At 54.3% G+C, this 21252-nt stretch overlaps 1 protein-coding gene across 1 annotated transcript; it reads left to right on the top strand.

Annotated features, from left to right (window-relative positions):
• The first annotated feature begins 2075 nt into the window (after positions 1 to 2075).
• SLC6A7 (solute carrier family 6 member 7) lies at positions 2076 to 19656 on the top strand. The gene is made up of 14 exons (XM_065643837.1): positions 2076 to 2108; positions 11914 to 12094; positions 12802 to 12933; positions 13505 to 13739; positions 14267 to 14405; positions 14677 to 14811; positions 15471 to 15574; positions 16131 to 16255; positions 16867 to 16979; positions 17062 to 17193; positions 17545 to 17644; positions 17977 to 18077; positions 18290 to 18457; positions 19363 to 19656. The coding sequence occupies exons 1-14, from the start codon at positions 2076 to 2078 to the stop codon at positions 19576 to 19578; spliced, it is 1914 nt and encodes a 637-aa protein (XP_065499909.1). The 3' UTR covers positions 19579 to 19656.
• Positions 19657 to 21252: the final 1596 nt, after the last annotated feature.

Here is a 21252-nt window from a genome sequence, read left to right as displayed (position 1 = left end):
AGCTGCCCGGGGTGGGGTGTCTACTCCTCAGCAGTCCCAGGCGATGGAGAGCTGGTGGTTCTACCAGAGCAGCACCAGCCAAAACAGAAAAGGGAGCTCCGAACACAAAGCATCCCACTGGCAGTGGTATCAACATGGACATTTCAGGATAGCATCAGCGCTGGGTGTCTCTGCTGCTAAATACTGCTCTGGAGACTAGAAGACAGGGACTTGAAGTCCACCCAGGGAAGGCTGGGTGGTTTGTGCAGGACTCAGTCCATGCTGGCAACATGGGGCTGGGGCAGCTGTAACCAGGTGGCACCAACCTCTCCCCTCCCATGCTGTGGCCGTGGCTGTGGGACACTTCTCTTTCAGTGGATCCCAAGGGAAAAAGCCAAAGGGATGACTCAGATCACACAGGCACGAAAGGCAGACAAAGCATCCCTGCCCTGAGCAGGAAGGTTGAGGCTGGGACAGTGTCTGATGTGGCTCCTAGCCACCAGCCTGGCCAGCTCCCGGCTCAGCATCTCCCAGCAGCATCCTGGGAGGAGAGGGGATAGGTAAGTCCAAGGCAGGTGTAACCTGGATGGGTCAGTTCCCAAAGACTTTTTTTTTTTTTTTTGAGGAAGCTGAGAGTGAAAATAAGATGTTTGTTGGGTTATATAGTTTGCTCCTTCCTCCTTTACCGTTGGGAAATCTGGGTAAATGTTAGCTCTGAAAGACCCACTGTGCAAACACTGAGCCACTTCATCATGTTGGATTCTGCAGAAATGTGCCTTTATGCTCAGGATCCTCTCTCTTTCGGGGAAAGTTTTCAGAAGTGCTGGGAGGGCTGCAGGAGCGTGACTGCTAGTAGGTGTCAGGGAGATTTCCTTTTGTATTGGGCAAACTGAGTCCTCTCAGTCCCAGCCCTGTTATTGCCCTCCACATCCCCAGCACTGCCTGCTCAGCCTTAAACCTGAGCAAAGCAACGGGAAACAGGTCTGGGGCAGGCTGGAGCACCATAGGCCATCTGTAAGGAAAAGCGACACACACACTCTGAAGGTCTGGACACAGTCTAGGGGGAAAGCGAAGGACAAGAAGATATTGTCAAGGGGAAGAGGCATTGTTGTGGGTCCTGAGGCAGACAGCAGCTCTCTTGGTACCACGCTGCCCCTGGGACACATGGGGTTGTCCCCTCTTGCAGCCCCGCAGGGGACATTTCACACCACGAAAGTGGGAGAAGAACCCACAGATCAGCTCTCTGCCACCTCATTGGGGATTTGACTGAACATGGCAGGGAAAAGCCCACATGGCCCTGGGCTTCGGGGCTGTAGGATCCCACTGATGACTCAACAGGTATGTCTGAATCTTGGGGATATGACCTGTGCTTTAGTGCTGTGCCCACGATATGCTGGACACAGCTGCCCACCCTGGGGCCTGCCCAAGGATTGTTCTTGCCTCCAACACAGCAGGATGAGCTGCTCCTACCCAAAGGGACCGATGGCTGTTGAGCATCCCCCTTCCCTGAGCTGGTGACTGGGTTCGGGCCACATGGGGAGTAGCCACTTCTGACATGCTCAGGCTCCGTCCGTGTCCTGCCATAAGGAAAATGAGCTCAGAGCTGGCTGGAAAGATGCCGGGAGCTTCTGGCATCTGCACTTGCACTACAGCCACCGTGCCTGGTGCACGCGAGACCCCTGGGATGCCCAGTGACAAGTGCCTGCAAAGTCAGGTCCATCCCTGGGAGACCCGATGCATTCGTGGCATGAGTAAGGCAGCAGCTGTTCTGCCTCGCTGCCCCGGTGGGGGCTGAGGTCCCGGACCCCCCCCCTCAGCAGGGGTGCGTTTGACAGACAGCCCTTCTCCAGCCTGCCCAGAGCCGTCCCTCCTCCCTCCCTGCTCAGCACACAGCCATCCTCAACTCCAGCCAACCCTTTCCTCCAGCCCTGCTCCCCTCGACCCTCCCCTGCCCCCTGGCAACCCGGCTGGCAGGCACCTGGCACCCCTCCTTGCCTGTTATTGCTTTGCCCGCTCCCCCTTCTCCTTCCCTATCACCGGAGAAAGCGAGAGGAACAAGTGTCGGAGCGGGGAGCGCATAGCAACAGGATTCTGGGATGAAGAAGATTCGGCAGCAGCATCTCCGGGAGGTGAGAGCTGGGGAGTGGGGGTGCCCCCCAGGGCTGGGAATGGGGGCAAGACGTGCCCATCACCCCCCAGTTCCCAGCCCCGGGAGACTCTGTGTGCAGCTGGCAGACTTTTCCTTGGCGGGGACTGAGACGGGGGATAGTGTGTGGGGGGGAGGTCATGGGGAGAGGGATGGGGGGTATTTTGTAACGACTGCTCCTGCCTCGCTGCCATTAGCAGATCACAGTGGCCCTGTGCCTGCTGCCTGCTCCGGCTGGTGGGGTGCTCCCCCCATCCCTCCCCTGCAATGATTCACGTTGTGTCTGGCAGCTGTGGGTGGGCACCGGGGGCAGAGCCGATTCCCCACAGCGTGGTTCCCTGGGGACACTGCTCCCGACAGGCTCAGGGACTGTCTGGTCTCAGGGGGTGCTGAGGGGTTCCCCCCGCGCCAGAGTCACCACAGGGAGCTGGGCAGTTGATTTCCCACCTGCAGCTGGGGTTGCCTCCTCCTCTACAGGATTTAAAGGAGTTTGGGTGGTGCTGGACCCTAAGCTCCCCTTTGGCAGCTGGCAAAGCTAGAAACCCTTTTTATACCCTGCTGGAAAGCCTTTTAAACCTAGCTTTCAGTCTTTCCTATCCTAGATTCCTCTACATTGCCACTTTGCTTTTACCAGGCTCTCCAGGTCCCTATCTCCTCTCGTGTCAGGGTGGCAGAGACTGGCAGCCACAACTCCTTTGTGGGGACATGCTGCTGCTGCTGGCAGCATCCCAGGTGGCAACCCGGTGCTGTGAGCCCCTCAGGCTCTGCCCTTTGCCAGACCATGCCCGCTCCCCACAGGGCAGAGTGACGCCAGCCTGTGCCAGCCTTCAGATGGATGAACCCAGGAGAGTTTCATCCCCGCCAGGAAATTCCAGTGATGTTGGGACATGACACACAAAGCCGGCAGTGGCCTGGTGAAAGCCAGCAGCTGTCTGATGGCCCAGGCAGCCTCAGGGCTGCCTACCTTTTTCAGCTGTTGTTTGGAGGCATCATCCGGCTCTTCCCTCTCCTCCTTTTTGCTGCAAATTGCTTTTTCAGATGACTTTGTCACTGCATGATCCATTAAAAGTTGACTTTTCCCCTGCCCAAGGGTTTTTGAGATACTTGCAAGAATTTCTCTCCTGTTTAACATTTATTCAGGAATTCATTTAGTCCCACAGTGATCAGCTGGAATGAAAAGCAGATGTCTCCGGAGTAGTTTTCCCCATTCCCAGTGCTGCTTGGGACCCTGCTGTCCTTCATTACCCAAAAAATACTCTTGCTGAGCTCTAGAAGGAGAACCTGGTGCTTGCAGCCAGCCAGCTCCTTGGGACCACCATACCCAATGCTGGCATCGGGCTTGCCCGGAGCTGGCCCCAGCTGGTGAAGTTAGCGCAGCCCCAGCTGAAGCGCCTGCCCCGGAACCCCAACAGCCTCCTCTCCCTCTCATTATGATCCGCTCCCTATCCGTGAGCCGGGAGTTTTAATCATTTTCACTAGGCATGTTTTAGACATATGGAAATTCCTCTTTAATAGAAAAGATCTTCTTCAGGCTCTAAGGGTTTCAGGTTGACTTTTGCATAATAGTGTTGCCAGAAGAGCTGAGTGGGTGTTTTTTTATTTGTTTGATTGTTTATTTGTCGGGGTTATTTGGTAGAAATGGACTAAAGCCCATGGAGACCAGTGGTGGGAGCCAGGATTTGGGCTGACCCTCCCCATTCCCAGCCACGCTGCTGAGCATCATCCTCCTGCCTGCCACAAGCTGCATCCAACCTTCTCTGCCCCTTCCTCAGGGTTTTTGGATGAAGGGCCGTAAGCTTTTGCAGCTGTGCATGCTCCCTGTGCTCTGGACATCGCTGTAGTGAGTTTGCTCCAGCCTCAGCCACCTCCCGCCCTCCAATTCCCGGTGCTGGCTCCAGCATCGCTTGCTCCCTCTCCTGGCATGTGCTGGGGGAAACTGCTGTTAGCACAGCCCTTCGAGGGGCTCTTCCACACCACAGAGATGCTTTATTTGTTTCACTTTCCAAGTGATATTGCAGTCGAATTAATCTTTAGGTTGTTTGTGGCTTTTTTTTTAAGAGATTAACAAGCAAATCAAACTAATCTGAAGTGACTCACACTTTACAGACGCACTGTGCTCGCACATGGCTGGGATCCGTAGGGGAGAAATCTGGCATCGAGTGGCATTTCTGCCAGTCAAAGGCTGTGATCCATGCACAAAATGCTGACAAAATAACCCCACAATGCCAGTTTGAATGGAGACAAAATATGATGAAAAATTAACTTCAATCCGGCTGGATTTTCATGGATACAGCTGAGTTTTGCACGGGTTTAAGTAAATCAGTTTACGGAAAATAATTAGCATAGTGCAATTTCCTTATGGAAGCCAGCTCTTATCTTGGCAGAGACTGAGGTGCTTTTTCTCCTCAGTGACCTTTGCTTTCCTGACTTCTTTGGGAGCATCCTCTGGTGAATAATGGGAAGTGATGCCGTGTTCAAAGAGGACGTGGTTGCCAAGGGAGCGGTTAGTCCTTGTCTGTTTATAACCGCGAGACGGGAGCCCAGTTTGAAAGATGGCAATTGACGGTGGAAAGCACTAGAGCAATATTGTAACACTAGAACACTTCAGCTTCTGCTGAAAAAGAAAATTCCTGTTATGACAAAGGCTGAAAGGGAGCATTAATCCTAAAAAAAGGGCTGGAATTGAGCTGGTGTGTGAGATTTCCAGCAGCCTGACGCAGAGAGGTGTGCATCTGTCTGTTATTTGGGACAAAGATGGGCTGGAATCCTTAAATACTGCATTTTGCAATTCATTTTAAGTCAGGCAAACAGGCCAGGTTTTGTGCTTTCTGTGGAAAGACTATGATTTAGGGCATTTTTTGGGCATTGCAGTCATGGAGCAGCCTGTGTGTGTGTTTTCCAGCAGCAACCCCGGCCCATGCCTCCCCAGCCTTTTGCAGTGGAGACCGCAATGTCACTGTCCTTGGGGTCTATCTCACTCCTAAGGAGTCTCTGCTTTCTGCCCTGGGGTCCCAAATTTAAATTGCAGAGCTCCGGCTGAAGATATTAATAAGAGGGGGCAGTCATCAGCAAGACGCAAATGACAAACTGCATCCCATGGCCTCTAAAAAGGGGGACTGAGATGGGCACCAGGCTGTGTACAGTTTGGAAAAGGTCCCCCCAGTTCCTTTCTTTTTGTTGCTTCTGTGTTGACTTCCAGCACCTGCATTTCCTCAGGTCACAGAGCTCCATCCATCCCCTCTCGCAGCTGTTTAGGATTCAGGCAGAGGTGTAGGAATTAGGCGAGAGGATTTAATGATCTCCCAGCATGCCTACTTGCAAACCTGGAAAGTGAGAGCTCCCTGTGCAGTGTGAGGGACTGGAAAGTATTTTTTGGGGGAAGACCAAACTGTGGTGACCTTGTAGCTCCTGTCCCCACCTGGCAGAGACCTTTGTGAGTACAGCTTTTATCTGCTGAAACTTTTTGTGGGGATGTTGCAGAGCAGTTTGTCCGTTGCCTGCAAACACAGGTTGCTGCAGGTCATGCCCGCTGTGCGCACTGGGTTAATTAGCAGGCATGGCTGTGGTTTGGAGAAGTTGCTAAGCTGGAGAGCTGTGTTAAACAGCTGCAGGAGGGCTGCCGGGTAGCAATGGTTTTATAGCAACAGTATTATATTTAGGTCACATTTTGAGTTTTCAACCTGTGCTTCTGAAGCTTTTCTTCTGGCCCTTACCTTGTGACAGTGACATTCAGGATGGCTTTGAGAAGAGTTTGCCCCAGCTCATCCTGTCCCTCGAGAGGTTTGCGTGTCAGGTGGAGACAGGTTTGCCTCTGTGTTCGGTGCCTTTGGGCTGTGAGCAGCACACGTGTGGAGGAGTGGGGTGCACCCTGTGAAGGAGGGGAGCGTGTGGCCATCGGCAACAGGTCTCCATGGGAACCGGCAGCAGGAGCATCCTGCTGTCTGGCCACAGAGGAGGAAGAGGAGGAGAGGAGGTGGCTGCCACCTCCCCGGGGGTTTGCAGCACGGCAGTGTTGGGCTCTGCTCACCAGCCAGCTCTGATCTCTGGGGGGACAGAGTTTGCTGCGGGCTCTGAGCAGACATGCACACTGGTACTGGGGGACCCACACGTCCTTCTGGCTGATCCCTCCAAATGCAGACCACTCTTCATCAGCCACATCCCCTGGGCTCATTCTCTACAATTGCATGAACTCAGGGACACAGAGATGGACGCTTTTAACTTTTAGGAGTCCAGGAAGAAGGGGAGGCTCCTAAATGGGCTCCTTCTGCCCTGGTTCTGGTGTTGTTAGCAGCAACCACAGCATCCTCCTGTCTCTGTGCCTCAATACAAGCCAAACCCCATATATCCCCAGGCAGGGGCACAGCAACACACAGCAGCACAGGGTAGGATCCTCATCCCACCCCGTTTTGCTGCCCTGTCTTGCTGAGGGAATATCTGCCGAGCCTCTCGGCTTTGGTGAGTGCCAGTGGGATGGGAGCTGGTGGGGATGCCCTCCCCGCTCTCCCAGAGCCAGGAGGCTTGGGAAATTCAGACAGACCAAATATCTCGTTGCAGGCCTGATGTGCACACACACAAACGCCAAGGAGCCCTCTTGGTGCTTCACCCCAAACTAAACGTGTTGCAGGACTCGCACCTCCCTCTTGCAGAGCTGAGGCAGCCGGGGATGGAGGGAAGCTGTTAATCCCCTGTCTGGTGAAGAGCTGCCTGTGCCTCACTGATCCAGGGCAGATTAGGAAAGCTGGAAGGAGTTCCCTCAGCAGAGACAACTGGGAGCACCCCTCTAAATCCCCACAGTGTCAGCTTTTCACAGAATCACAGAATCACAGAATGTTAGGGATTGGAAGGGACCTCAAAAGATCATCTAGTCCAATCCCCCTGCCAGAGCAGGAAAACTTAGGTGAGGTTACACAGGAAGGCGTCCAGGCGGGTTTTGAATGTCTCCAGAGAAGGAGAATCCACAACCCCCCTGGGCAGCCTGTTCCAGTGCTCTGTCACCCTCACTGAGAAGAAGTTTCTTCTCACATTTAAGTGGAACCTCTTGTGTTCCAGCTTGAACCCATTACCCCTTGTCTTACTGTTGGTTGTCACTGAGAAGAGCCTAGCTCCATCCTCGTGACACCCACCCTTTATATATTTATAAACATTAATGAGGTCACCCCTCAGTCTCCTCTTCTGCAAGCTAAAGAGACCCAGCTCCCTCAGCCTTTCCTCATAAGGGAGATGCTCCACTCCCTTAATCATCTTTGTGGCCCTGCGCTGGACTCTCTCCAGCAGTTCCCTGTCCTTCTTGAACTGAGGGGCCCAGAACTGGACACAATATTCCAGATGAGGTCTCACCAGGGCAGAGTAGAGGGGAAGGAGAACCTCTCTGGACCTACTAACCACCCCCCTTCTAATACACCCCAGGATGCCATTGGCCTTCTTGGCCACAAGGGCACAGTGCTGGCTCATGGTCATCCTGCTGTCCACCAGGACCCCCAGGTCTCTTTCCCCTACACTGCTCTCTAATAGGTCATTCCCCAACCTGTACTGGAACCTGGGGTTGTTCCTGCCCAGATGCAAGACTCTACATTTCCCCTTGTTATATTTCATTAAATTTTTCCCCGCCCAACTCTCTAGCCTGTCCAGATCTCGCTGGATGGCAGCACAGCCTTCTGGCGTGTCAGCCACTCCTCCCAGCTTGGTGTCATCAGCAAACTTGCTGATAGTACACTCAATTCCCTCATCCAAGTCATTGATGAATATATTGAACAGTATTGGTCCCAGAACTGACCCTTGAGGCACTCCACTAGATACAGGCCTCCAACCAGACTCCGCCCCATTGATCACAACTCTCTGGCTTCTCTCCTTCAGCCAGTTTGCAGTCCACCTCACTACCCGATCATCCAGTCCACACTTCCTCAGTTTTGCCGTGAGGATGCTGTGGGAGACGGTGTCAAATGCTTTGCTGAAGTCAAGGTAGACCACATCCACTGCTCTGCCATCGTCAATCCACCTTGTTATGTCTTCATAAAAGGCTATGAGGTTGGTCAAACACGACTTCCCCCTGGTGAAGCCATGTTGACTGTCCCTGATGACCCTCTTATCCTTGATATGTCTTAAGATGGCACCAAGGATAAGGTGTTCCATCACTTTCCCAGGGATGGAGGTGAGGCTGACCGGTCTATAGTTGCCCGGGTCCTCCTTCTTGCCCTTTTTGAAGACCGGAGTGACATTTGCTTTCCTCCAGTCCTCAGGCACCTCTCCCGTTTCCCAAGACTTGGCAAAGATGATGGAGAGCGGTCCAGCAATGACTTCAGCCAGCTCCCTCAGCACCCGCGGGTGCATCCCATCTGGACCCATGGATTTATGGATGTCCAGATTGCTTAATTGCTCCCTAACCCAGTCCTCATCAACTGAGGCAGACTCCTCCATTGCCCTGCCTTCCTCTGGGGCCTCAGGGGTACGGGGCTCCTCAGGACAGCCTCCGGCAGAGTAGACAGAGACAAAGAAGGCATTCAGTAATTCTGCCTTCTCTGTATCTTCTGTCACCAGGGCACCCACCCCGTTCATCAGTGGGCCTACATTGCCTCTGGTGTTAGTTTTATCTGCCATGTATTTGAAGAACCTCTTCCTGTTGTCCTTGACCCCTCTCGCCAGGTTTAACTCTAAGGAGGCCTTAGCTTTCCTAGTTGCCTCCCTACATCCTCTGACAACAGCCTTATATTCTTCCCAAGTGGCCAGCCCCTCCTTCCATGATTTGTAAACCCTCCTCTTCCACTTGAGTTTGCCCAGCAGTTCCCTGTTTAACCACGCAGGTCTCCTGGCTCCCCTCCTTGACTTCCTGCGCGTCGGGATGCACTGATCTTGAGCTTGGTAGAAGCAGTCCCTGAAAGTTAACCAACTATCTTGGGCGCCTTTACCTTCAAGCAGCCTTGCCCACGGGATTTCCTCCAGCAACTGTTTGAACAGGCCAAAGTCGGCCCTGCTGAAGTCCAGGGTTGCAATTCTGCTCGGTATTCTGCTCCCACCACAGGAGATTCTGAACTCCACCATCTCATGGTCACTGCAACCAAGGCAGCCCCCCACCTTTACTGCTTCGACCAGACCCTCCTTGTTAGCGAGGACGAGATCCAGCAGCACACCTCTCCTAGTCGGCTCCTCCACCATTTGCATCAGGAAGTTATCGTCAATGCACTGGAGGAACCTCCTAGACTGAGGCTGGCTGGCTGAGTAGTCCTTCCAGCAAACATCAGGGTAGTTAAAATCCCCCATAACAACCAGAGCCTGTGACTGTGAGGCCACGCTCAGCTGCCCATAGAAGGCCTCATCAACTTCCTCACCCTGATCTGGTGGCCTGTAATAGACTCCCACAACAGTGTCACCCCTGCCAGCCTGCCCCTTAATTCTCACCCACAGACTCTCAACTTGCTCCTCAACCGCACCTGGACAGTACTCTATACATTGCAGTTGCTCTCTCACATAAAGAGCAACTCCACCACCTCGCCTGGCTGGCCTGTCTTTCCTGAAAAGGGCATAGCCATCCATGACCACATTCCAGTCATGTGAGCTGTCCCACCATGTCTCTGTAATTGCCACCAGATCATAATCTCCTGACCGAACGCAGGTTTCTAACTCCTCCTGCTTATTCCCCATGCTGCGCGCATTGGTGTACAGGCATTTCAGGGAGCGAGCCGAGTACACCGATTTCACCCTAGGGGCCTGGGGGGCCTCCCGGTCTTTATTGATTCCAGTGTGCTGCCCCACTGATGCAAGCCCAGCTACAACCCCATCCCCCTTCAAATCTAGTTTAAAGCCCTGCAAATGAGCCCTGCTAATTCCTGTCCCAGCATCTTTTTACCCCTGTGGGATAAACCTTTCCCACATATCACTGACCGGACTGGTGTCTTATAAAACCAGCCGTTATCAAAGAACCCAAAGCCCTGCCTGTAGCACCAGTCCCGAAGCCAATCATTTACGGACTCAATTTTTCTATTCCGTCCCACATCTTCATCCGAAAATGGAAGGAGGGAAGAGAAGATAACTTGAGCCCCAGACTCTTTCACCATTTGTCCCAAGGCCTTGAAGTCTCTCTTCATTCCCCTCAGACTACGGGATGCCGCTTCCTCCCCATCTGTCTGAAAGATCAGTAGGGGGTAATAGTCCGTTGGGCGCACCAGTTTGGGGAGGGCTCTGGCGATGTCCCTGATCCGAGCTCCAGGTAGGCTACAAACTTCCCGATGCTGAGGGTCAGCTCTGCATATCGGGCCCTCCGTCCCTCTCAGAAGGGAATTGCCTACCACAATTACCCTTCTTTCTTTTTTATTGGAGGCAGTCTTGAGGCGTGGAGTCGATCGCCTCTTCCTATGTGACTTCGTAGGTGGCCCTTGCACCACATCCCCACCTACATCTTCTTCAATATCCAGGGCCTCAAACCTATTACGGAGGGGCACCTGGGGAAGCAAAGCAGGTAGGGAGGGGGGTTGCCCGCGACGCCTAACTGGAACTCGCTTCCAACCCTCCTCAGCTGTTTGGCCCCCTACTTCTGCCCGACAGCGACAGGGCAGGGGCTCTCTCAAATCCTCCCTCTCTGCCCGACAGGGCAGGGGGTCCATCACCTTTTGGGGGGTTCCTCCTTGGGGCCTTTCTGCCTGGCACGCCAGGGAGTTACTCCACCAGTCGATCTCCCTTTCACACTCCCTGATGGACCTCAGTGTCTCGATCTCCTCCTTAAGCTTTGCAACCATGACAAGCAGATCTTGCACCTGCTCGCACCTCACACAGGCTGAATGCTCATCTCCCTCCCCCGGCAGCAGCAGGCTCTGGCACTCCCTGCAGCCGGACACCTGGACAGCCACGGTTCGAGGCAGTAGCTCCGTCTGAGTCGACACAGTCTTCTTTAAGCAAGCCCTCTTCCTGGAGGAGACCATGTTTGGCAACAGTCAGGGACACTGGCAGTAGGTGAGAGGGTCTAACAAGCGAGGAGTGATAGTCTCTGCGCCCTACTGCACGAGCTGCTCCACCTGCCGCTGCAGCGCAGTGTGGGTGATACTCACCGCGTCACAAGCTGGTTGCCTCTCCCAGCGCCTGGTGGGCAGCGACGCGTCGCTGTCCTCCCTGAGGCTTTTTCAAGGCGAGGGGCGGGGGTGTGATCGCCGTCCCCGTGGTAACGCCCACGCCACGTCAGCCGCTCTCGCAAGGGCTGCCGGGGGCTGCCGGGTCCCGAAACCGAAACCCACCCCCACGCTTCTCCTTACCTCGAGATCGCTCTGAACGGCTCCGGCCGAGCTGGTCCCGATCAGCTGATCTCGACGACTGATTTTGGCAGCTGGAAAAGCGCGAAAAACACACGGTGCGTTTAATGGCAGCCGAGTGCCCAGCAAGGCAGGGGCTGGAGGTGTCGTGCTCCCTGGCACGTTGGTGATGCTTCTTCCCCTGCTGTCTTCAGCCCATGATCTGCAGGAGGTCAGGAAATTTTATCACGGCCCCTTGAAATAATTTATTGGGGAACAGGGGTTGCAGGACGGGTCCTGGCCTCCCAGGGTGAACCCGGGCCACCTCACCTCTTACAGGGGAGCTCTGGCCATGTGGGATCACATTTATCCCCTTTCCTTGCTCAGCAGGACATCCAGCTGGGGTGGTGCTTGAAGAACTGCTGGGATGGCGTGTCCCCAAGGGATAAATATCTCAGGGGTCACAAATTAACACCGAAGCTCCGAGTGTTCTTTCCCTCTCTCCTGCTCTTTTCCCCACTTTTATTCCTTCCTCCACTCCTGTCTGCCCTCTCCCATCCATGTTCTCTCACCCAGCCAGTGACGCCAGAGCTCCTGGTGAGCCCCAGCAGCCAGGACGGGGACTTGGGCTCCGAGTGTCCAGAAGACAGAGGGAACTGGACGGGGCGGCTGGATTTCCTCCTCTCCTGCATTGGATACTGTGTGGGCCTCGGAAACGTCTGGAGGTTCCCGTACAGGGCTTACACCAATGGAGGAGGTACTCACTCATCCTTTGGAATGGTCACATCTCTCCCTCACTGAGCTAGTCTGGTGGGACGTGTCTCTAAGAGATACCCCTTCCCCTTCTCAGAGCTGGGAAGTGGTGTTTGTTGTTGTGGGATGGAAGCCCCCTCCTGCCTCCCATTCTTACTGTAGAGCATTAAACACCTGCACCCATGTGTGGAAGGGGCTCACCAGCCCATGTCTGCACTCATGGGCTTGGAGACATCCCCAGCTCCACGCTGGACTGAATACCACCTGAGCATCCTCCTTGGTTTCCAATAGCTTCTTGGTCTGGTGTCCTCCAGGACCCAGTGGGACCAGCAAATGCTTCCCAGGCATTGAAGGAGGGGAGTGAGCCTTTTGCAATACAAGCATCCAGCCATGGTGGTGCAAAGTGCCCAGCTTGTTCAGCCACTGCCAGAGTAACTGCTTGTCTCATGCATTAATAACTGGAGAATTTCACAGTATTTGCAGAAGGTTCAAGGAGAAGAGAGAGTCAGGGGCAAGGGGGAAGCACAGCACCAGATGAATCCCAGCCCCTTCCTCCTTCACTAATGGTGACCTGCTGTCCCTTGCTGTCTTCTAGATTTTAGCTTAGATCCCTCAGGGCCACAGATGTTGAATCAACTTTGTTCCCTGTCATAGATGGGCTTCAGGTCCTTGCTCTATGTTATTTTACAGTGTTTTTCTTGCTCCTTGTAGGAGCTTTTCTGGTTCCTTACTTCATCATGCTGGCCATCTGCGGGATCCCCATCTTCTTCATGGAGCTGTCACTTGGCCAGTTCTCCAGCCTGGGGCCACTTGCTGTCTGGAAGATAAGCCCTCTCTTTAAAGGTGCATAAGTGAAGTTCAGAGCTTCTGTGTGGCCTCTGGAAGAGCTGCTTGATCAGGACATGGACCAGCAGCACCATCCCATGACCCTCAAAACTCTTGTTAGAATCAAAGGTTAAATCCTGGGGGAAGGTGGAGGAGGCTGGACCTCTGGGTTAGCTCTTTCAGTAGCTGCAAGATATGTGTGAGATCTATTGGCCTTCAGAGGCTCTGGATGTCACAGTAAGCTCTAGAAACTGTATGAAAACTATTAAGCCTGCTAGCATACACAATACAGCATCAAAGCTAAGCAATGACTGTTAAAGACAAAGGCAAGAATAAAGTGTTCAAACAAAGGTCAAATCAAATACTTTTACTCTTAACTTTAAGTTGGAGTAAAATAATCTGTATGATGCAATAGATCATCAATACAGAGATAGCATGTCCAGAGGGTATAATGGCAACGAGGCTCCCCCAAGTGAACTTCTGACTGGTTAAACATTCGGCTACTGAGATCCAGTATCTGACCCTAGTTTTAGATGTGCTCCACTCCTGAGAGATGGCTCACTCCTCCTTTATCCTCTCCTTCCTCCAGGTGTTGGCATGGGCACGATCCTCATCGTCTCTCTGGTGGCCATTTACTACAATATGATTATTGCTTACGTCCTCTTCTACCTCTTTGCATCCCTCACGAGCGACTTGCCCTGGCAGCACTGTGGCAACTGGTGGAACACCGACCTGTGCCTGGACCACCACATCATCAAGGCGGGGAACGCCACCTTCCCTGTCAACACCACCAACACCGTCAGCCCCAGCGAGGAGTACTGGAGGTACAGAGGTCAGCCTGACCTGGCCGTGGGGACATGGTTGGCATCCATCCAGGGAGAGCATGGGAATGGGATGAGGGGTGAAGGTCTGTGCTGCACATCTCACAGCATGGTGGGCTCTTATGGGAGGCGCTGTGGGTGCAGTGATGGGCTCTCCTGGTCAGCTGTGATATCTCAGTTTAGCTTTTGGGATCATGTTCCTGAGATGTGGGAGGTCCCCATGTTCTAGCATTGCTTTGCTTGCCTTGAAGACAAGTTAGACTGAAATGCATCCTATGCCTAGACGGGTGGGGAATTTTCTCCCAAGCCACCAGTCATTCCCTCTGGGTTCTTGAATGTATGGTGAAGAAATTACACCAACTGCTCTATCTTCCCAGCAAATACCTGCTAGTGCCTTGTTGCTCCCTCATTGCTGGGATTTTTGACAAGGTTATTTTTGCAGCAGAGGCCTTGCCAGGTTCAGAGAGGGTCTCTGGGCTATGGCAGGGGGTGCCTCTGGCTGCTCACTTGTGGCTCTCCTTTCACCCCAGCCGGTACGTCCTGCACATCCAAGGGAGCTCTGGGATTGGAGATCCCGGGAGGATCCGCTGGAACCTGTGTCTGTGCCTGCTCCTTTCTTGGACTATTGTCTATCTGTGCATCCTAAAAGGAGTCAAATCCTCTGGCAAGGTAAGGGCTGGTTGGTCTCTGGGGGATCTACAGTGATGCCCACCACTGCCTGCAATTCTCTGCACTTCTGGGAAAGTGAGACCCATAAACAACATCAGCTGGACACAGTTCAATTTGGAGACGACCTGTGCACCCAGACACAGCAGGGCTGACACCACCATCCCTGCTGTATCCCAAGGACCCCAGCTCTGCAGAGTGATGTGATGTTCCCATCCCAGGGACAGCTCTGCTCTCGCTCCCAGCCCTCCCAGCTGGCTCTGCTCTCCTGCAGGTCGTGTACTTCACCGCCACCTTCCCGTACCTCATCCTGGTGATGCTGCTCATTCGTGGTGTGACCCTGGAGGGGGCCTGGAAGGGGATCCGGTTTTACCTCACACCCCAGTTTGATCACTTGCTGTCTTCCAAGGTTAGCAGGATTTTGTGCAATTTGTTCAAACTACAAAAATGAATCTTTTCCCGCTACCTCCAGCATGGAACAGAGGCAGATCCCTCACTCAGGTGCCTTTTCTGGCCACCTCCCCAACCTAAAGTCCTCTCTCTGGTTGCTCCCAGACCACAAGTATTTGCCTTTCAGTAATCTGCCTTTGCTGCACACCTTGTCTATACTGCTCTTCCCACCTGGCCCAGTGCTGTGCCTGCGTATCTGGATGTCCATCGAGGGGATGGCATCCTCACCACCTCCTCTGGGTACTGGGACCATGGGCAGGATTAGCTCAGCCCCTGTGACGGGATGGGTGGTGGTGATGGGTGTCCATGGTGGATCTGGCTGTTCTGCTTTTCTCAAGCATTCCCAAGCAGGGAGTTTCCTTGGGTCAGCAGTATTGGCAGCAGAGACCACCTAGTTTTACAAGGGCATTTGATTCCCTGCTGGACTGTCTCTACTAGCTCCACTATCCAGCTGATCCACTATGAGTGGTGAGCGTGTCAGCAAGGAAAGGGCTTTGTGTGCCTGGAGGGCTGGGAAAGATGTGCCAAGGGCTCTGGGAAAGCCTGTTTTCAGCTCCCTCTTCCCTGGGAGGATGTTTCCAAATCTCTGTTCTCCTCAGACCTGTTTCCTTTCCCCAGGTGTGGATCGAAGCAGCCCTGCAGATTTTCTACTCCCTTGGGGTAGGCTTTGGGGGCCTCCTCACCTTTGCCTCGTACAACACCTTCCATCAGAATATCTACAGGTGGGAGCCAGCTGCTGCATCACAAAAATTGTGGGTTGTGGGAAGCCATGAAAACCTCAGTGGGTGGGTTCAGAGCCAGCAGAAGCACAAGGTGCAGCACAGGGTCACCCAGCACTGCCTTTTGCCCAAGCACCTTACAGATACCTGACAGCTTGCACAGGCTTAAGGGGAATGGAAGGATCTGTGGAAGAAAATTCTCTTAAACATCAAGGCACAGCAAATGACTCAGAAGTTTTGGGCTGAAGGCTGAGGATGTTTGAGGCTAGAGTTCTGCATGTTTGTGCTGTCCCCAGCGTCTGTTGCAGGTCACCAGCAGAGAGAGGAGTCTGGGTGTTGGACATTTGTGCTCATACCCCTGTGCAAGCTTGGGAAGAACCCCACAAAATGACCCATTTCATACACTCCTTTTGACCCTGGAAAGCACATGCCAAGGGAGACTCTGGAGAACTGCAGTGGGTCACCTTACTGTGGCACCCAGGGCTGGCAATGCCACTGTGAACTGGTGTGGAGTGGGAAAGAGATGGCATGTTCAGAGCATCTTCTTTCTCCTCTGTAGGGACACCTTCATAGTGACCTTGGGCAATGCCATCACCAGCATCCTGGCAGGGTTTGCCATCTTCTCCGTTTTGGGATACATGTCCCAGGAGCTTGGGGTCCCTGTTAACCAGGTGGCGAAAGCAGGTGAGGCCAACGAAGACCCTTTTTCCTTCTTCTCCAAGGAGCAGACAGATCAGAGAAGGGGTGGTGTGAAGCAGCAATTTGATCCTCTATGGCACCTTCAGCTGCCAGAGCGAAGACACGGGATGGAGACACTGGGAGTCTCCTGCCCTGCCAGAACTTCCCTCCTGGGCTGCCTTCCTGGAGAAGCTGCAGGCTCCCTGTGCCCTGCCATGGCCAGGATGGTGGGGAAATGTGTGACAAACCCACACAAAATGTGTGGGCCAGCTGTGAAGCTAATTCAGGCCATGGGATGGAAGGCATCTGAGGGTATCAGTGTGAGGGATGGAGCTGTATGCTCAGCTGGCCAGGGGGAGGGAAAGGGGGAAACCAGTTCCTGCTGTGTAAAATTTGAGGAACACCAAGTGATACCTATTATAATAAAGGCCTGAGCAAGAAGCAGGTTGGTGCTCCTGCACTTCTCCACCCTCTGCTACAAGACCCCTCCTGCCCACCTTGCAAAAGCCCTGCAGGTCCCCACTGTCGTGCCACGCTGCTGGGCTCTCCTCTCCTTCACACCCCTGTGTCCAGCGCTGTCACCCCCTTTTCACCCTGCTGTCCTTTGCCTCCCCTAGGTCCTGGCCTGGCTTTTGTGGTGTACCCCCAGGCCATGACAATGCTCCCCCTTTCTCCATTCTGGTCTTTCCTGTTCTTCTTCATGCTGTTAACCCTGGGCCTGGACAGCCAGGTAAGGACAGAGCCCACCAAGCCAGCCACAATGCCCAGGCAGCCCAGTAGGCTCAGAGGACCCTCTTCTCCTTTGTGTGCAGTTTGCCTTTATGGAGACCATCGTTACAGCAGTGACCGATGAATTTCCCTACTACCTACGGCCAAAAAAAGCTTCTTTCTCGGCTGTCATCTGCATCGCCCTCTTCCTGATGGGGCTCATCCTCACAACAGAGGTGAGGATATGGGGCTGGATGTGTTGTGAGGACTGACTAGGGCCTCATTTTAGAGACTGCTTAGAGCAGGGGCCAAGTTTGTATACGTGTGTATTCACATCAGCTAACAAGGTAGAAAAGACATGATCAATGAGCCTGTGCTTCCTGGGGATGTGAGGTCCAAGGGGACCGACACAGCATTATTCCTGTCCCCAGAAGGACAGCGATGTCTCCTGAGGGTGCCTGGCTGCTATCTTCCCCAGTGTCCCCAAAAGGGATAAGGGGACATGTCCCAAAAGTGGGAGGACATGGGTGGGCATTTGTCGGGATGCTGGTCCCAGAGGTGCTGGCCACTGTGCTTTGCCTCCACAGGGTGGGATGTACTGGCTGGTCCTGCTGGATGACTACAGTGCTGGCTTTGGTCTCATGGTGGTGGTGATCACTACCTGCCTTGTGGTAACACGTGTCTATGGTAAGGGGGTCTGTCCCCACAGGGGCACAGGGAGGAATGGGCTGTCCGTATGAGGAGAGGGATTTAGAGGGAGAGGTCGGGGAGCCAGTAGCCTTTCAACGGAGCATGAAACGCCTCTGCTCCCACCACTTGTTTCTTTTTGGCCATCGCTGGATTCACTTCTCTGGAGATGCTTGGGGTGATGAGCCTGGTCCCTCAGACAGCACCAGCTGGGATTTGCTGTTCAGGATGCAAACCATCACTTTTGATCAGTGCAGGGCAACCTGGTACAGGCACCTGGCTCTGGGGGAGGGATCACAACTTCTGAGTCCCTCTCCCTCTCCCTCCTCCAGGCATGAAGAGGTTCTGCCGAGATATCCACATGATGCTGGGCTTCAAACCAGGGCCCTACTTCAGAGCCTGCTGGATGGTCCTGTCCCCAGCAACAATGATGGCAAGTGCTCAGCTTGACATACTGGATGGTGCTGGAGAGCCACAGTGGTGCCAGCATCCCTGGGTGACCTCCCAGTGTGACAAGACTCTCTGCTGGCATCTCCTGCCCCAGCGACTGTTCTTGTTCTGCTGGGAGGTCTCCATCATCTCCAGGCCTTTTTTTAGCATGAGACCTTCAGAGGGATCTGGGCTGACCTCACTTCCCATCCACAGGCTCTCCTGGTGTACAACATCATCAAGTACCAGCCCTCCGAGTATGGCAGCTACCGCTTCCCTGTCTGGGCTGAGATCTTGGGCATCCTCATGGGAGTTCTCTCCTGCCTGATGATCCCTGTGGGCATGGTGGTGGCTGTGCTCCGAGAAGAAGGGACACTGTGGGAGGTAGGAGGTTCCGGCGGCCCAAAATTGCTGGGCAGAACCCCAGAAATGTGCAGGGGTGACAACAAGCCCCTGCCAAGCCTGAATCTCCTGGAAATTTTTGCACTCTCTCTCCTGGAGGTGTGTGCCCCCGTCCCTCCTTGCTGCCCACGGGGTGTGGGAGATGACATGCTCCAGGGCATTTCCAGCCATGTTTCCTCCCAGCATGCCAGACAGGCACCAAGTCATGCACATTCCCTCTCCAAAACACACCTATGTGGCTTGCCTTGTGGGGAAGTACATTGTCCCCAGCGTGGGGTGGGCAGGGACATGTGGGACTTTGCACCCATTTTGCAGGAGCAATGACAGAGGGAAGAAGGCAGCTGCTGGGCTGTGCAGGCAGAACAGGCAGGATCTGTCTGCTGAAAGGCTTTGCCCAGAAGCAGGTTACAGAGCTGCTGTAAGCTCACAGCCATCCCAGCCCAGGTTTGTTGCTCTCCCCAGGCTGGGAATAGCCAAGCACCAGAACTTGCTGCCCTCCCCAGCCAGAGCCCCGACTGGCCACCATCAGGCACAGTGATGTGGCCAGGAGCCACCTTGGCTGAGGCTAACCCCTTGCCCAGCTGGCTCTAAACCCCCCCACAGGTTGTAACCCTACAATAGCCCCCAGCTCCTGCAAGCCCTCCTCACCATCACCCACAGACCACTATCTCCCCAGCCTGCAGCAGGGCACTTATATAGACCTGCCTTCCCCAAAAAGTTTCAGCACAAGCTTCTGGCCCCATCCCATCCTCATTGGGGGCTCTTCGGCTCCCCCAGGGCTGGCAGAGAACACTGTCCTCTGGGAGGGGTGGGTGGGCTGCTGCGGGGGGGGGCGGATCAGGTGCCAGTGCAGGGTGCCCATGCTGCCCCCATCTGTCCCCTCGCAGCGGGTCCAGCAGGCTGGCCGTCCCGCCATGGACTGGGGCCCATCGCTGGAGGAGAACAGGACCGGCATGTACGTGGCGAGCCTGGCTGGCAGCCAGTCCCCCAAGCCGCTGATGGTCCACATGAGGAAATACGGGGGTATCACCAGCTACGAGAACACAGCCATCGAGGTGGACCGGGAGATGGAGGAGGATGAGGAAGAGGAGTCCATGATGTGAGGGAACCCAGCACCCTGCGGGCTGCGGGGCGCTCGTTCCCCCCTAATTTGCACAGGTTGCACTGCGGCACTTCAGGACGGCTCGGGGGGTCTTTTGGGGAGCAGTTGGGAGCTGCTGACCCTGCCAGTCTCCTCACTACCGCCCTGGCCCCACCAGGATGGAGCTCCTGCCCATCCCAGTCCCCTCGACGTGCTTCTGTTCAGTGTGGCAAGCCATGTGATGAGTCCGTGCGTTCGTGTGACAGTGTCTGGTGAAAGTGTCAGGGCTGCCCCACTCCTACCCTCATCCTCAGCCCTGCCCTCCCCATGCAGGGGTGCTTGGGCTGCAGCCACCAGGGAGGAGCAGGTCCTCTGAGTTAGTCTGTTCTCTGCTTGTGTGTATTTAACTCCAATAACCCACAAACAAGTGTGAGAAAGGACTGTAATATCCTCCATGCCCTAGGGATAGTGTGTGCTGGTGTGCTCACATGGAGGTACTCCAGCAAAACCAGCATAAATCGGTGTCCTGCTAAAGAAATCTGACCTCATAAATGAGCAGCTAAAAACAATTAGAAGTGGGGAAAAGAAAATGCCTTGTAAACAAACCAGCTTGGGCCTTTCCAAGCTTGGAGGTTCCCCATGGACCTTGGTGGGTCAGGGCATCTTGCAGGTCTGGGGGAAACTGAAGGAAGGGAAGAGAATGGTGATCTGTTCCCTGTGTGTGCAGGACGTCAGGGACGGGTCTCAGCTGGATCCAATGCCAAAGGAGGACCTGTGTCCATCCCCAAGGGGAATCTGAGGGCTGTCCCTAGCCCTGGGTGCCACTTTTCCCAAGGAAAAGCAAAGGGCTGTGTTTGAGTGACTGTGTGTGATTTTGGGATAGCTCAGCCTAGGGCCCATGTCCCAAAGCTCCCATCTCCTGCTGATGCTGCTAGCTGGGGTGGGGGATGTCAGTGAGCTCCTGGTTGGGTTTTATGGACCAGTTGCTGCTAGTCCCCGTTACCCCAGTGTTGCGTACACCTTCTCCCATGTACCATTAGCTCACCATTAAAAAGCAGTGTGTGACACAGCCTCTGTGTGGGTTATATGGGGGGTCCTCAGCATGCAGGAAAGGCATATCCAGTGGGGCTTCTAGGGATACCCCCCTGGGATTTGTCCTGCAAATCTCCATCCTGGTTAAGTAAAGGTAAAAAACCCAGGACAAAGACAAAAATTAGGGTTTATGTCTGGATTATGCATGTGGCCCTGGTGCACTGGGCTATTAACCCCATGGGCCATGCAGCCTTGGGTCCAGCACCATGAGCTGAGCCTTCAGGGTGAATCCTGGCATGAGGCTGTGGTTTCCTTTAACCTACAGTGGAGATTTAATTATTGCCTTCACCCCTCTGAGAGTGCAGGGCCAGTTCTGGCACTTTCTCCTCCTGCCTGCCCATCTCCCTGTGCCCAAGGATGCTGAGCTCCCTCCTTGGCTGATTCTGCCCTTTTCCCTGCAGGACCATCGATGCCTTTCCACATCCTCCTCGCCATACCCTGCCATGGCTGCAGTCTGCAGGGATGATGGAGATCCCCCAGCCCCAGCTTCTCTGGGTGTGTGGGGCTCTGGCAGCACAACCGTGCTGCAAAGCACCTTTAGTCGCAGCCCCCTGGGTTAATCATTAGAGGCCAGCCATAAAAGTGTTGCTGATGGAAAGTTCAG

Source organism: Caloenas nicobarica, chromosome 13, assembly GCF_036013445.1.
Source record: "Caloenas nicobarica isolate bCalNic1 chromosome 13, bCalNic1.hap1, whole genome shotgun sequence".
Classification (NCBI taxonomy): domain Eukaryota; kingdom Metazoa; phylum Chordata; class Aves; order Columbiformes; family Columbidae; genus Caloenas; species Caloenas nicobarica.
The sequence above is the reverse complement of the archived record's forward strand: the minus strand, read 5'-3'. Positions and strand labels throughout refer to the sequence as shown.

Coding starts and splice junctions, on each gene's coding strand:
- SLC6A7 (XM_065643837.1), top strand. CDS start 2,076: ATGAAGAAGATTCGGCAGCAGCATCTCCGGGAG. Junction 13,740..14,266: donor CCCAGCGAGGAGTACTGGAG/GTACAGAGGTCA, acceptor CTTTCACCCCAG/CCGGTACGTCCTGCACATCC. Junction 15,575..16,130: donor TTCCATCAGAATATCTACAG/GTGGGAGCCAGC, acceptor TCTCCTCTGTAG/GGACACCTTCATAGTGACCT.